At 43.7% G+C, this 15,086-nt stretch overlaps 1 protein-coding gene across 1 annotated transcript in view; it reads left to right on the top strand.

Annotated features, from left to right (window-relative positions):
• The window catches only part of CFAP61 (cilia and flagella associated protein 61), a 184,521-nt gene extending 176,093 nt beyond the window's left edge, over positions 1–8,428 (top strand). Inside the window, exons 26-27 of the mRNA XM_054021574.1 lie at positions 3,612–3,702; positions 7,971–8,428. Of these exons, the coding sequence (XP_053877549.1) occupies positions 3,612–3,702; positions 7,971–8,171 (292 nt within the window). The 3' untranslated portion in view covers positions 8,172–8,428. The remainder of the gene's footprint in view (positions 1–3,611; positions 3,703–7,970) is intronic.
• Positions 8,429–15,086: the final 6,658 nt, after the last annotated feature.

Below are 15,086 nucleotides of genomic sequence, written 5' to 3'. Positions count from 1 at the left end.
TGTGATTAAAGTTCTCATTAACCCTTTCTTTCATGGTTTCTTGTTGTGGATGCTGAGCTTGGCATTCTCAGTGTAAAAGTACCTCACAACTTTCAAAGTCTTTAGATTTTTTTTTTACATGTTCACATCCAAGGAAAGATCTGATGTCTTGGATGGTGTGGATGACTTAAGTGGTGCAAGTGTGGATAAGGGTCAGTGTGCTGTCCTCCTCTTTCTTTCTTTTTCTTTTTTTTAAGTACCAGTAAGCATCAGAGAACTACTGCTGCTTTAGAATGTTTGAAAAAAACATTGTCCTCTGAAAGTGGTGTATAGCAGTACCTTAAATAAGAGTCTGGAGAATAAAAATAGATGGGTTTTGGATGGGAATCCATTTACATGCAGATTTCAGAGATACCACATTTTTATTTCCCAGGATTGGCCAACTTTATCTGCTCATTTTTATCCTGTGTCCCCCTCTAAATTAAAAAGATTCAGCTCCTTTTGCATAGGATGCCACTAGATAATTTTCTTTTTTCTCCCCTTCATCTAATATAGCTACACATCACAGATGAGGCAGAACAGACTTTATGTATTGTTTGTCAATGAAAGGAGAGAACAGCTTCCTAGCAACAAAAAGGATGTCACATATTGTCTTCAAAAGGAGACCATTTCACCCCATCTAGTTACAAATGCCTTCCAATGATAGCTTCTGTAGATATAAAAGTCTACCAGCAGGGGATCCCCCCTTAAGAAGTGACCAAGTTTTAAAATCGGTTATGCCCCTGGCAAACATTGTACATATTTAGCTTGATCATTTTGGCAGGTTATGAAAGACTAAATGGTGCAAACACATGTGGCAGATGCTGTTCTCATGATAGTTGAGGAGCCTCTGAGCCTCTGTTGGTAGCATGCCAGGTTCATCTTGTACACTGAAGAGCATTATACTTTCAAGCTTTCTACAGCTTGCCCTTAGGGACTACTGTTGAAGTGGTAATAAAATTTAAAATGAGCCTCAGAAAGTCAACTTGTTGGTTTGGCTTCAAGTGAATCTTTTTCATTATTAAACTTCAATTTAATGGAACATGTGTTGTTGTAGCTTGAGAGAGTAAATCCAAATATGGTTGTTAGAAAGGTGATTCTGTCTTAAGAATAAATATGCACTGCCAGAAAGGGAAGAGAGCTGCTTATATATGAAAATACTCTGTGATGGTTGCATTTCTCTATTTGAAATGAGGTAAAGGAAATTTTGTATTAAATAACTGGTTATTGGTAACTCCTGTACAACCAGGCTTGAAAATATACACAAGAAATTGTCCACTTCCAGAGTAAACACACTTTTATTTGAGCCAAATACTGTAGGTTGGTGAAAAATGTCAGGCCTTAAACTCCCAAATCTGGGAATGCTGTGATAAACTGTAAAAGTCTGAATACCCGAAGATGATATCAGCTGAACTAGTAATAATAACAATAATACTCAGTATCCTCAAAGCATTGTACACATGTCATTTAATCCTCATAACATCTCAGTGAGGTAGGTAAGCAGTTTCATAAAGGCAGGGTGTTTAAAAGACTAGCTTCAATCACAAGATGAAATCAGTGTCAGGGACAGAATTAAAACGTGGGAATTCCAGGCTCCCAGGTTGGTGCTCAGATCTATAAACTATTTCTTGCCCAACAGATGTTTCTCTGTTAAAACAGATTTACCAGTAGTAATTGCACAACTAAAACTAAGATGCCAGGTGAAAATACAGGAAAAATTTATGGCAACAGGGCCATGGATTTTGGCAGTGCATGTCAGTGTAATGTGAGCATTTTTAATTATCTTGGTATATCTTTTTCTTGTCCCCTCCTATCTTGCTTTGCCATCTAACTGTTGACATTAAATGAAAAATGTTTTGAGATGAGTTAGTTAAAATGTTTTGGGGAACTGTTCATTTCTATCTATGTATCTTATAGGGATATGATAAATACATTTTAAAGTACGTTTTTAAAAGCGCCTCTTAGAGCTGAGTTCAGCTTTTGTAAGATTTTGGACCGAAATATAGAGATGAAATCAGTCTTGGTAATGTGCTAGCAGTGTGCAGCGAGATGCTCCTATGTCTGTCAAAACGGAAAGGTAAAGATGAGTAGCAGTGTCAGTAAATATTTATATTGTGGATATGTCCTTCATTCTGTTTGAGGCCTTGTTGTGCTGGGTGCTGTACAAACACACAAAAGAGACAAGCCCATATCCAGAGGGCTTACCATTTAAAGAAGCAAATGGAGGGAACGAGATGGGGGTATAACACACAAGTAGATGGGTATGGTGAACAATTGGCAAAGCTCTATTAGTTACATGCTGTGGTGTTGATTGAGTCATTAATATCTGAAGTCCAATGAAGCTTTTATTTATAGAAAAATTGCTGATAGGAAATATCACAATTCAACATTTTTAAAAGGTTGGCTTCCTTTTAGAAAGAAACTGAATGCTGGTTTTCTGTGGAAATTGTCATTAAAATTATGTAATTTGAGTTTTTATTCTAGAAATGAATATATTTATTGAAAGGACATCAGGCCAGATCCCATCAGATTTACAAATGCAATATTGCTTATTCATGAGAGCAATCCCACTGATGTGAATAGACTACAAGCTTCCAATGACACTGTTCATGTCTAAGGACTATGGTCATGATCTTGCAAACATGCACATGTTTAACATCAGTGAGATGACTGAAATGAGCAAAGCTAAGGATTTGCATAAGTGTTTGCAGGATCAGGCCCTATTTAGCTGATACCCAGTTTAATAATAAGTCACACTGATTCTTTTGGTGCTATTCTTTCTTCAGTGGGTCCTTTTAACTTTCATTAACATTAATGAGAATTGCATACACACATCAAGCAGAGAATATACCTTGTGTAATCTACAGATTATTGACACAACAACCATTATTTTTCGTTATATAGGAAATAGAACTAACCAGCAATTTTCTGTGTCATCCAGTTGCCTCTAGCTGCATTTACAGTATCTAATTATATATCTCGTTATGGCCTTGCGATAAATAGATACTTACATTTTTCTAACTTTTCACAGAAAAAGTGTAATGAATGCTTTCTATCAATAGATATAATATAAATGTTAAGATAGTTCCTCTTAAGATAGATTCAATTTAGCTTCAGTGCACTAGTGGAAAGAACATATTGCAACACTGTGGTGGCCTGTTTTTCTGGCCTTTATTAATCCAGAAACCTTAATGATGAACAACATTTGTGTCATTGTCTACACAAATTTAATTTGTTTATGCAGGAGTTCAGTTAATCCTGCAATCTGCTTTTCTCAAATGAGGACAGATAATGGAGACACCGTTCTTTACAGGTCTTCAGGCTTTTAAATTCTGATAAAATCAGGATTCTTCACTGGGTCTTGCCACAGCTCTGAATTAAGCCACTTTAAATGTAATTACTGAAGCTGGCTGTACATCAGGAACATCCATTAAAAGAATTGATTGACCATGCTGTTACGGGAGGCATTTTATGAACAAACGATCATGATGGGTCCAGAACTGTAATTTATAAAAGCAAAAAAGCAGGTAAATACTTTATTAGTGGTTAATGAGAGGTTCACTGGATAACTAAATTTCTTCTTTTTCAACCAGCTATTTCAGGGAACCTTGGTCCATGGCCATCTATCACGATCGGTTTATTGATCTTAAGAAAGAACTGCGCCAAATCCTAATATCCAGCCAGGTAAGAAAAATGACTAGCAATTGCATTTTATTATTGGAGTCATTTGTTATTGTTGAGCACTTAGGTTTTTTGCTCCCATCTTCTGCCTTAAGTTTCACTTTTTTTCTGTTTAATTACTCACTTTGGAAAACCTAAATAGACATAGAGTCTAAGCAGCATAAGGGAGAGTCAGTAAATATTGGAAGTTGCTTATTTTAGTTATTTTTACAAATCTTAAAGTTGCTGGTAAGGTTTTTTCATTGTTTATGTTGCTCCATTTTCCTATGCAGGATTTTTATACCACTTATGTGTTTTTTTAGTGCAAACTTGCTACTGACACATGGAATTTCCATTTCTTTAGTTAATACTGCTTTCCATACAGTTTCGTTCATTTTTCTGCGTAGTGATATAAAAGCACTGTACATGCCATCCTAAAATTTCAGATCCTGTGAGCTGTAAATCTTTCTATAAATACCCATGGGCACAAGCTACCTAGTTGATAAAGTAACACAAAAGGGCTTTTCAATGATAGATGAAATTCCCAAATATAGGAGTGCGGAGAAATTAAGACGTTTGTTAATGTCATTTGCACTGTTGACCTGAGCATAAATTCATAGTAATTTCTCTATTTTTCCTCCCCAAGTGTCTGATTCAAAGCCCATTGAAGCCAATGAACAGGCTGCTACTTGATTCAGTGGACTTTGGATCAGTCCCAAAAGACACAAAGTTGTAAACAGAATTTTTTTTCTAGTCTAAAGCTTGCTGCTGCCTAGTGGGTGGTTTAGTGCCGTTCTACCGTATCCCTCCATGTACCTCCTTCACTTCTGTTTTACATATCAAAATTCTATATTGCTGCACTACTTTTTAATGGATTGCTGCGCTTACCATACAAAATTGTTAACTATGTATTGAGGTAACATCACCCTAGTCCCTAGGAAAGGTTAAAATAAAATACAAAGGTGCTAGATAGTATTGTCTCTTCTGTTATAATATGAAGAGTACTTAAGTGAAGTATTATTTTTAGATTTTCTTGAAAACAATTTATAAAGAACAGAAAATGGAATTCTAACCAAAAAATTGTGCCTGAAGATAGTGATTTTCTGCCCTGTTTCAGCGGAGCTTCCTGTATTGTAATGTGAACTTATCTCTTATGTAATATCTGTATTATTGTTTATGGACAGCATGGAAATGGTGTATTACATATTTCAGCATTACTGACTCAGTCATGCAAGCTGTCTCTCATGTGAGTTAGTCCTGACACACACACGCAAGTAATCCTGTTGAGATCACTGGGACTACTCCTGTGAATCAGGATTACTCACATGAGAAAGGGTTTACGAGATCAGGTCCTATATCTGACAGGGTAAATGCACATTTGTCTATTTTTATTCTAATTCCCTTCACACAGATTTTGATATTTAGAAACACTAGGTTTAGTAAATCTGTATCTTCTATGTCTGTTTGTAAGCACTGAGCATGCTGTCGAGTGCGTAATAAATACATAATGCACCCCTGGAATATATCAAAAGTGTCTTTTAAATTGTCATTATATAATTTGGGAGCAGGAGGACCAGGACCTTTACTATCTGTTGCTCATATTGCAGTTGAATGTTAATTCAAATAAATGTTCAGTCAAATGCAAAAATAATAAGTAAAAATGTTTAATGAGCACTGTTATAGTTATGGAGATAGGTATATCTCATAGAACTGGAAGGGACCCTGAAAGGTCATCAAGTCCAGCCCCCTGCCTTCACTAGCAGGACTAAATACTGATTTTGCCCCAGTTCTCTAAGTGACCCCCTCAAGGATTGAGCTCATAACCCTGGGTTTAGCAGGCCAATGCTCAAACCACTGAGCTATCCCTCCCCCCGGTTGCATTGAGAATGTAAACTACAAAAGTCAGGAATTTTAAGTTATGATTACCATAGAAAATGGAACTCAATTAAAATGTAACAAGACATACAGTAAGAGAAACTAAGACATGCATAAGAGCCAAGTTAGAATCATTGTGTGAACTTGTGTGTTTAAATTCTGAACCATAAAATTGTATTTATTTGAGGAGTCTCTTGCACAGGATATTCTTCTTCTTCAAAATCTGATCATGCTTTGAATATTTACCCATTTTGTAGGATCCCAAACATGTATTTATTTCAACATGCGGTGCTCCAGCTACACAGACATGCAGACGATAGAGATGAGTTTTTGCACCTCCATACACGGCTAGATACACACAAAAACTGAAGCCTGGTGATGCTATTACAGATTTAACATGAAGGGCAGCTAGAAAATTGCTGGGATTCACAAACCTGGGTTTGGCACCTAGGCTTCCCGTGAAAGAAGGGAGAAGATGCCTCAGAATGGATTCACAAAAGCTGCATGCTGGGTGGCTGTTGCCCAAACTAGCCAATGGGAGATGCCATGTGTCCTAAGCCCCGCCCTTCTCAGCAAATTTAGTAAATCTAGAGAAGCACCTCCTTCTACTTGGGTTTCTCAGCTGCACACCCTGTCCTGGAGTTAGGCACTTACGCTGATTGTACAAGAAGCTGGAAGGGGAGGGGAGGATACAGAACATCCCTCATAACTTTAAGCCCAGCAGACAGGGTACTCACCTGAGATGTGGGAATCCCCCACTTCAAAGGGATTTGAACAGGACTCTGCCATATCTCAGGTGCAAGCCCTTATCACTGAGCTATGGGATATTCTGTCTGTTGGGTTTCCTCAGTCTCTCCTGTTGAAGCTGCTGCACTGTGAATAAATAATTTTAAAAGTAATTGGAGGTGGGGGACTTGATCCTAAGTCTTCTACCTTTCAGGTGTGTGCTCTGATCACCAGGCTCCAGAGTTATTCTTCATGCTTGTGTGCACTCTCTCTCTGGTCCAGTGATTCTTTCATTATTTCTCCATAAGAACAACTTCAACAGGAGAGACTCAGGGAGATTCACATCAGAATATCCTCTAGCCCAGTAGTTAGGGTACTCACCTACGAGGTTGCGGATACCTGTTCAAATGCCATCTTTCCCCCTAAGTTGAAGAGTCAACTCCCAGATGAATACTTCAACCATGGGGCTAAAAGTTATGAGGGAAGTCCTCCCCAAGCCATTTTATGTAAGCTCGCATATAGAGGCCTGATTTGGTAGGCAAGTTCTTAGTATGCTTTACAGATGGTGCCCCACACACAAGGTAAGCAGAGGAACACTTATCTTCCCCCAGTTCATGCACTGCTCTGGGGCTGAAGAGTCCAGACATCTAGAGCAGAGCTGTAGTGTGCATGCACAGATGGAGGAAAATAGGTGCCGAGGGAACGTTTATCACGAAACTTTAGGCGCCAAGTGAGTTTAGGCTCCTACAAGGTTCAGTGGTAGTTGAGCAGGGATTTTGTGAATCAGTCAGGCCAGATTCTGGGATTTAGGCACCTAAAGTGGCAGTTAGGCACCTGAGTCCTTTTGTGAATCTAGCCCTAGCTGTTAAAGTATTAATAGAAAATTGTATAGTACACGTGCAGTATGAGCTTTCCAAGCAAAGGCACTTGTCTTCAATAAGAACTACTAACCTGGTTTTCAGATGGCAGCTGGGGTTGACTGGAAAATCAGGCCATACGTTGCTTGCAAATTTGACATTTAAAAACATACACTTCTGGTGCTCAGATAGTTCAGAAAGGTTTATCTGGAAATTCAATTTCTAAGAAGTTCAAATACTGAAATTGTTGTTTCTTGCCCAAGACAGTTGTCAGACTTTGTACACAAATTCTACATATATCTGTCTGTACACACACAGACACCTTTTGAACTCTAAATAGGTGAGAATTTTCAGCCCAAAAGATAAAATTAACACCTGAATTTATGGTCTTATCAAAGTGTCCTTTGAGCCATTAGTGACACCACACTGCCACAGTGTGATAATCCCTCCACTGTGTTCCCGATAGCTATTGCCACCAAACACCCCTTTCCTCATCCAAGGAATGTGGTGACCAGCTGTCTCTGTATTTGCTGCCAGGGAGAATGAAGGGTGAAAGGCAGGCTTAGTTGGCTGCCTCAAACGAGCGACCTAATATCAACAAATCCTAATTTATCTGGTGCCTGACCCTTGAAGACTGTTGCTGACCTAAGTCCATCTAGTTGTACAAACCATTGAGTTCTGTTACATTTATGTGTTTCTCTAATGCTGTTTGGAACTATTGGTGTGTGCATCCACCCTGCCTTTTCATCATAATAGAAGCTAGTGTTTCTATACCTGCCCATCATGTTTTGTCAAGTCAATGCTTCTCTTTCAGCTTATTCCTCTGTTTTACAGGTGGATGGCCTTCCATCATTGGAACAGTTGGTTCACCAGATAGTGGATGGCAAACTCATTCTTGCTGAGAAACCAAAGAAATACCTGAAAAGGTTCTTTCAGCAAAATATCTACAAGAGACGGGTGGAGGAAAGCATTCTCAGTTATCTGAACTACAATAATTACCATCTGCCTATGTATGCATGGCCAGGGATTGTTTAGTTAGGATTGGCTAAAGGAGGCTCGCTTTTCACTCCTGGTCCCTAGGGCCCCCTAACTACCAGCCCCTCTTAGGGAGCACTGAGCTGGCTTTCAGACGTAGGCTGCATTCAGCCAGCAACATGCAATCTTCTCTTTCAATTCTCCAGTAGGTGGAGCAGGACTTTGATTTCCCATTCCGCAAGAACCAGCCGGGCCAGGCCCAGCCATTCCTATGCAAAGCTGGCCTGGCTTTCAACAATAAAAGCCCGCTCCTCCCAGCCATGCCTAGCTCGTGTTTCTCTGATCCGGGCCTGGCCGGGCTGCTTGTGGATGGGCCGGGAGCAGGGGTTGGAGGCTGACTCCCTTGCGGGCCGGCGGCCCCCGCCCCGCTGGCAGATGGCCGGTGGGGGCTGGAGATCGCCGTGTCGCGGCTGAATTGTTCATTCCCCACGCGGCCCGGCCAGAAGGTGCATTGTGGCGGGGGGAGGGGGCGCGCCAACGGGCCGCCTCGTGACCTAGCAGCTGCGGGGTTAACTCCCTCGCGGGAGGCGCCTCGGCAACCAGCTGACCAATGGCCGCCGGCGCTTGGCTGCGCAGCCAGCCAATCGGCAGGCGAGCGCCCAAGGCGGGAAAGCTGAAGCCAGGCACGGAGCCGGGCTGAGGCGCTGCGGCCAGGTGCCGTCTCGCGCCCGTGGCCAACGCTGCCCGGCCTCCTGCGAGGGCCGCGGGGGGCTAGGAAGGGAACAGTGACCGGGGGCTGGCGTGTTACCGCGGGACCAAATCACACCGCGCTGCCGGCCTGGTGTCACGTCCCTTCTTCAGACACCGCCCCGCGGCCTGCACCTGGGGAGCGTTTAGGGGTTCAGCTAACGAGCGACGCCCTTCGCAGCGGGGTATTTGTCCTCGGTTAAGGCCTCACTGAATCCCTCCTCGCCCAGGCCTGAGGCGTTCTGGGGGCTCCCCGGCCCCTGGCAACGCAAGGGGAGACCCCTCCGGGACAGGGCCGAGCAGCGGATAAGAAAGCAACGCCGCGGGCCGCGTTAATCGTGGGGGCCGCGTTGTCTAAGCACACCCCGGGCCTCCTCAGCCACAAACCGCTCCCCCGCCGCGGGGGCCCGGAGCCCGCCCCTGTTGAGCGTTAGGAGGATACGGGGTAGGCAGTCGATGAAGGCCTTGCCCCTTCCCGGGTTTGCTCGTTGGTTCTGATCATGGGCACGTGGCGAGTGCGCGCAAGATACGCGGGAACCGCTCCCTAGCGGATGCTGATTTCTGGCGCGAGGCTCCAGCAAGCCCCGAAAGTGACGCTCGCAGGCTGGGCTTGGAGGGACTCGCTTCCAGGCCATTGTTTCCAATGCGCCGAGCGACCGAGAGCGCAACCCGGACAGCAGCCCCAAGTGCAGCAGCGGGAACAAAGAGAAGGCCCCGGCCTGCAAGACGCAGGCTAGCTACTGACCATGGACACTGCTGTATGGGGCAGACACTGCTTTGGGCAGGCACATCTGTGATTGGGAGTGTGTGTGTGTTTCTGCGCCAGACACAGAGCTGTTGGAACTCTACCCGCCAAGCGCCATAAACTCTGGGAACCCAGGGAGACAGCTACGTACATGGATTTAAAAAAAAAATCCTATGTGGCACATGAAACGAGTAGCTCTCCTATCCCATGTTTCCACTCTTAAAAAGCGTGACGCTAAATGAGCTTTTGCATCACGGCAATAATTGACGGATGTAAGTGAAAAAAGATGCTGCCGTAATCCCAGCACGCCTGGTTTTCTCTGTACAAATAATACAGCCCCCCCAAAAAGGGAGATGAAAAAGTTAAAATATTCTTTGCTGCGGGAGATGTAAAACACGTCTATCACTATTCAGACATGGGGGGCGGGAGGGGAACGTAGCCATGTGTGAGTAGCTGTTGATTGTTTTCTGGTTGAGAGAAGTGATGATAAGGTTGGGCTAAAGTGTACATTGCTCGTGTGGGGATTGCTCGTGTAACCTGCAGCTGTATGCTAATGATAATAGAAACAAATCCACTGCCTCCCCCATTAAACAGCGAGGAGGCAGGGAAGCACACATCACTGAACAAATACACTCGCACTAGACAAATAAAATACACATACACACACCAAAACCAAGAGAGAAAGAAACAAGAAAGGGGCAACCCACTCGCCAGCATGTGGCTCGGTGCGAATCTCAGTTATTTTCTCCTACTTATCTTTACAGGGTATTGGCTGATCACTCGGTTTTAGGACATGCTTATTGAGGAGGCTAAAGGAAATCAATGCTGGATGGCTGTGTGGCACTATTGAAAGGTAACATAGTCTTTAGGGCGTTTGTCATGCTGGTCCTGCAACAAATGCCATCGAGCGTTGTTCTCTCACACTCGCGTATTTACTTTTTCCCTCTCTTCCCAGAAACGGCGATCAATTTACCCACCTTGCGCTGAAAAAAAACAAAACTTTCGGTTCATTTAGGCCTTTGGGCAGCTATGCCTGAATAGCGTAAACAAATCACCATAAATGCGCCACTTAAAAGAGAAAGCTCCTCTACCCAGTATATTTTGCGTAATAAAAGAGCCGCTCTCTTTCCCCCACACCCCCACCCTTCCAAAAAGCTGAATAATGGGAGCAGAGCAGATTGCCATTGGGGGATACTTGAAACTTAAGCAATAGAAAATACTTCAGGTCTTTTTCTTCTGGTAGCTGGGTGAAATGGAACAGACTCGTGGGCTCTTTCTTGTTTTCGCTCGCTTTCATGTAGTATTCTTTTGTGTGTAATTATTTAAACGGGAGATCCATAGCAGCTTTATGCTAATCTGCTGAACAAAGGGAGCGGGGCGGGGGAGAGGGGAAGGTGAATAGAAGGCGCGGGGGGGAGGGAGCGGGCAGAGGGATTCGCGTGTCTCTCGCGTGGCCCGCAGACAGACACAACAATCGCTAATTCCTGCAAACGCGCTGCGCTCGCTCCCGAGCTCCGGGTCAAACAGTAGCAACCCAGCAATTGTTTATGCGTCATGCAACAATGGGGGTTAGGAACCTGATGAACCTTTCTGATTGCAACTTTCAAGGGTGTGTGTGTGTGTGTAAAAACAATCTCTAGTCAACTTGATACGTACAAAAATGTGAATGTGATGAAACTGGCTGACAAGGGGGTGTAGGTAAGTAAAAATCTGTAAGCCACTTGATACTTACACCAGGAAGGGGGAAGGGTAGATTTAAAAAGAAAAATCTAATTGGAGGCAGGGCTCTGCTCTTTGCATGTAACACTTCAGCCCAATTCTGGGTTTGTTCCGCCAACCACATTACGCTGGTGCTGTGTTGAGTAATCAAAACCGCTGTGCGCCTGTCGGCTGATACAGGGAGGCATGCTTAAAATCTTGAGTAAAGTAGGCAAATCAATAAAGCTGAGGGATGGACAAACTGTTCGCTCTGATGCGCTCGCAGGAACATTCAAAATAGCAAACTCCTTGGCCCAAACTGTGCTCTCTCCTCCCTCCCTCCCCCCCCCCCCATGCCTCGTCACAGGACAGGATAATAAGGGATCTTGTAGAAACGCGTCTCTCCAGCAAGCCTCGCCAAAAGGAAAACGCCATGCAATTGAGCTTTGCTGCCACTGATTTTCCAGCTTGGCAGAATACAAACGAAACGGAGCTAGAAAAACACAACATGCCTTATTCCCTTCCCCCCCCCCCCCCCAAAAAAAAAAAAAGGTTGTAAAACGTGGCGCTGAAGTGACTCAAGACTGGATCTCTTTGTCAAAGCTGGGCTCTGTTTCAAACAGGAATTCATTCAGAGACGGCCTATGGCCTGTGTCACACAGGAGGTCAGACTAGAAGATGACAGCGGTCTCTCCTGGCCTGAGGAGCTATGAAATATTCCCTGTGCAAATTCCCACATATGCCGTTGGTCTCGTCTTGCTTGTGAAGGGAACTTGGCGCAAACAAAGTGGTTTGTAAGGGAAGGGGGCGGGGTGGACTCAGCTGGGAATCCCCTGGGGGAAACGTGGAAGTTTTCTGCTGAAGACAAAGAGTTAAATAGGGATGGAGCAGAAGTTGCTTTGTAGTTTCAGAAGGACTCACTCATTCAACTCAAGCGCTTCAAAAATAACAGTCGCGTCTTGAGTTTCAGGCACTGATACTATTTGATTTTTTAAAAGGATCTGTTTATTACAACTGCTTGGACAGCGCCTTTCCCCAGATCGGTGCTAAAGTCATTATTACTAGTATGTTGTGCTGCTTCGTGCAGATTGCAGTAGGGCCCGCAGCATGCTCCGGTAAGAGCTGTCCAAATGCAAAGGAGGGCCCAGTCTTTGCCCCGAAGACTCCCCAGTCTAAAACGGCTTTAGGGTTAAACGCAAGCCGTTTTGGAGGGTGATCCATAGCTGCAGTGCTAGAAGCAGCAGCTCCAACTGTCAGATGATGCACACTGCTGCACCTGCTTTTGAAGACGGGTGTCTTCCCCTCCCCAACATTTTTTCCACTCCGTTGTTGTGAAAATTAGTTTAGAATACTTGTACCTTTCAAGTTTCAATTAATCTTTACCATACACGACTGAAAGCAAGGAGGGGTTTGGTTTTTTTCAGCTGGCTGGGGCTAGCAAAACAACAAAAAGAAACGGATCCTTTGAATCTAAGTATCTCAATAGGTTTCAATAGATTCCCTTTGGTTAATTCATAGCACTGTTTGAATTCGCTGTGCTGCAGCGGGTTTTTGGTTTTTGTCGGGGTTTTCTTTTGCATTCAGCTTTTTAAGGTTGCGTATTTTGACTTATCTATTGTATAATTTTTAATGAAAAAGAGTGCCTATATTCCTCACATATATAGGGCAGGAGAAGAGTCTGAGCAACTACAAAACTAGCCAAGCTGAACCTACAGAGTAATAAAAATTGGAGGAAACATAAACATTTTTCTCGTTTTTCCCAATGGTCTGTCTTTAACTGACTATTTGGCCGATAACGAATGGCAGGCAACATATGAATTACACTAGGGTCTAGCTTGCATCTCAGCGCTACCTTAAATTCCCAATCTTGCAGACAGGCACGTGCTTCCCTTAACTTTATTGCTGTGATACTAAAGCACTGGCACAAGCGTTCAGCACCCTCAACATCAGACCATTTATTTTGGTGGTTCATGCCCAACCCTGGCCCTGCGTAACGAAGGGCAATAAATAACCTACAAACAAAAATACAACCATGTAGATCAGCTAACAAACTTCAGCGTTGGGGCACTGGGAGAAGAGGGGGGCTAATACATTCCCTTCGATTAGGAGCAGAGACAAGAATCACACGGGAAGCCTGAGTAGTCTGGCTGGCTTTCGATCCATTTCTTTCTGAGGCTGTGGGGAAATCATTGCCACTTTTTTTTTTTATCCCCCTCCTACATCTTTTTCTAGACAAGATTAAAGGACAAGCAGCTCTGGGAAGGTTTTAGCCTATCCCCATGTAACAGGTATTTATTGCCTGAGACTTTGGTCCATGCTTTTCCTTGAGCAATCTGGAGAGAGACAGAGACTTTAGAAGGATAACGCCTTTTCCGTCCCAAATTTAGCGGGGAGGGAGGCGGGGTATTGGGGTGTTGTTTGTTTTTTCGCTCTTATGACTTTTGCTGGCGGATGGGGGGGAGCGTCTTGTGCTATTGCAGCCTCTGCCTTGTCTTGGACAGATTTCCCCCCCCCCCCCAGTCTTTCTCCCCCTGCCCCGCAGCACGCGTCTCTTTCTCGTCCAGATTGGCCGCGGGTCGCATTCAATAGAAAGAGGTTAATTTCCTTTACAAAGGTGAAGGGAGTGAGGCTTTGGGAAGCTACTGTGCAGAGACAGACAGACCCTTTCTTTATTTTTTAGCTACTTGATTAGACCCCTTGATTTAGCATCTGATGTCAAACAGCAGACAAAATGCACCAACTGAATTAAAATGCATGAGGCCGCAAAGGATCATGTAAAAGAAGTTTGTCCGGCTGGAGAACAAAATTATATATATATATGTAATGATAAACTAGAAATGCATTATAATTTTAATAAATAACACTGAGGTTGACACACTGTACTAAGTGGTGGAGGCTTTATTTACCAGAATGAGCAATTGTATTTTCAGTAACTTAACAAAAGTTTTTTTTTCTTTTGTAATTAAAGCTCCTCCTCCCCCAAAAAGTCAGTCCCCTCACCAGCGCCCAATTTCTTCAGCTCCAAAATGCACCAAATCAACAATTTGCTTTGCTGATAACGTGTTTATTTAAGGTCAGAACTTTTCGAAGAGATTCTGGTAGTGCTGGATTTTATGAGCGCTTCAGACTAGAATAACCAGCTTTTAAACCCTTAAAGTATCCGCTGCTAATCAAAATACCATCATGTATGTTTCTCCTGGAAATGGCTTCCCATCACTTCCTGAGGACTCTTCTTTACCAGTATATTTAACGTCCTGATTTTCAGACTCCAGTGGCAATCTCCTAAAATGTTTTGTTTGCAATTACTCCCCCTCCCCATCCCAGCATTTCCTGAGGGGTGGGAGCTTTTAAACAATTCAGAATCTACATTTTCTTTCTCTGCCCCCCCTCCCCCCTTTCTCCAGTTTGCATATTGAACCCTCCTGACATTTTTCTGACCATTCTTCTCCTTTGTTGCTATTTTGCTCCAGAACCGCGGGTAATCCCCCCGATTTGAGATGCTGCTCATTGTCATGCTGATGGACATTTCCATTTGGCAGATCTGTGCCCCCCGGAGGAGACACACAAAGGCCAGGCACGTGTGCCTTCCTATAGAAAACCATCAGACCGTGAAAAGAGGAGGGGCCAGGCGTGTGCCTTTAGCCGGGAGGGGCCAGAAGTAAATGGGGGGAAAGGAGGAGGGAGGGGGGGAAAGGAGGAGGGAGGGGGGGAAGAGAAAGGAAAGCGAACGAGAGAAACCCCTCAGGTACATCTGCTGTACCTAGCAAGCGACCCCGCTGTCCCTG

Source organism: Malaclemys terrapin, chromosome 3 (genome assembly GCF_027887155.1).
Source record: "Malaclemys terrapin pileata isolate rMalTer1 chromosome 3, rMalTer1.hap1, whole genome shotgun sequence".
Classification (NCBI taxonomy): domain Eukaryota; kingdom Metazoa; phylum Chordata; order Testudines; family Emydidae; genus Malaclemys; species Malaclemys terrapin.
The sequence above is the reverse complement of the archived record's forward strand: the minus strand, read 5'-3'. Positions and strand labels throughout refer to the sequence as shown.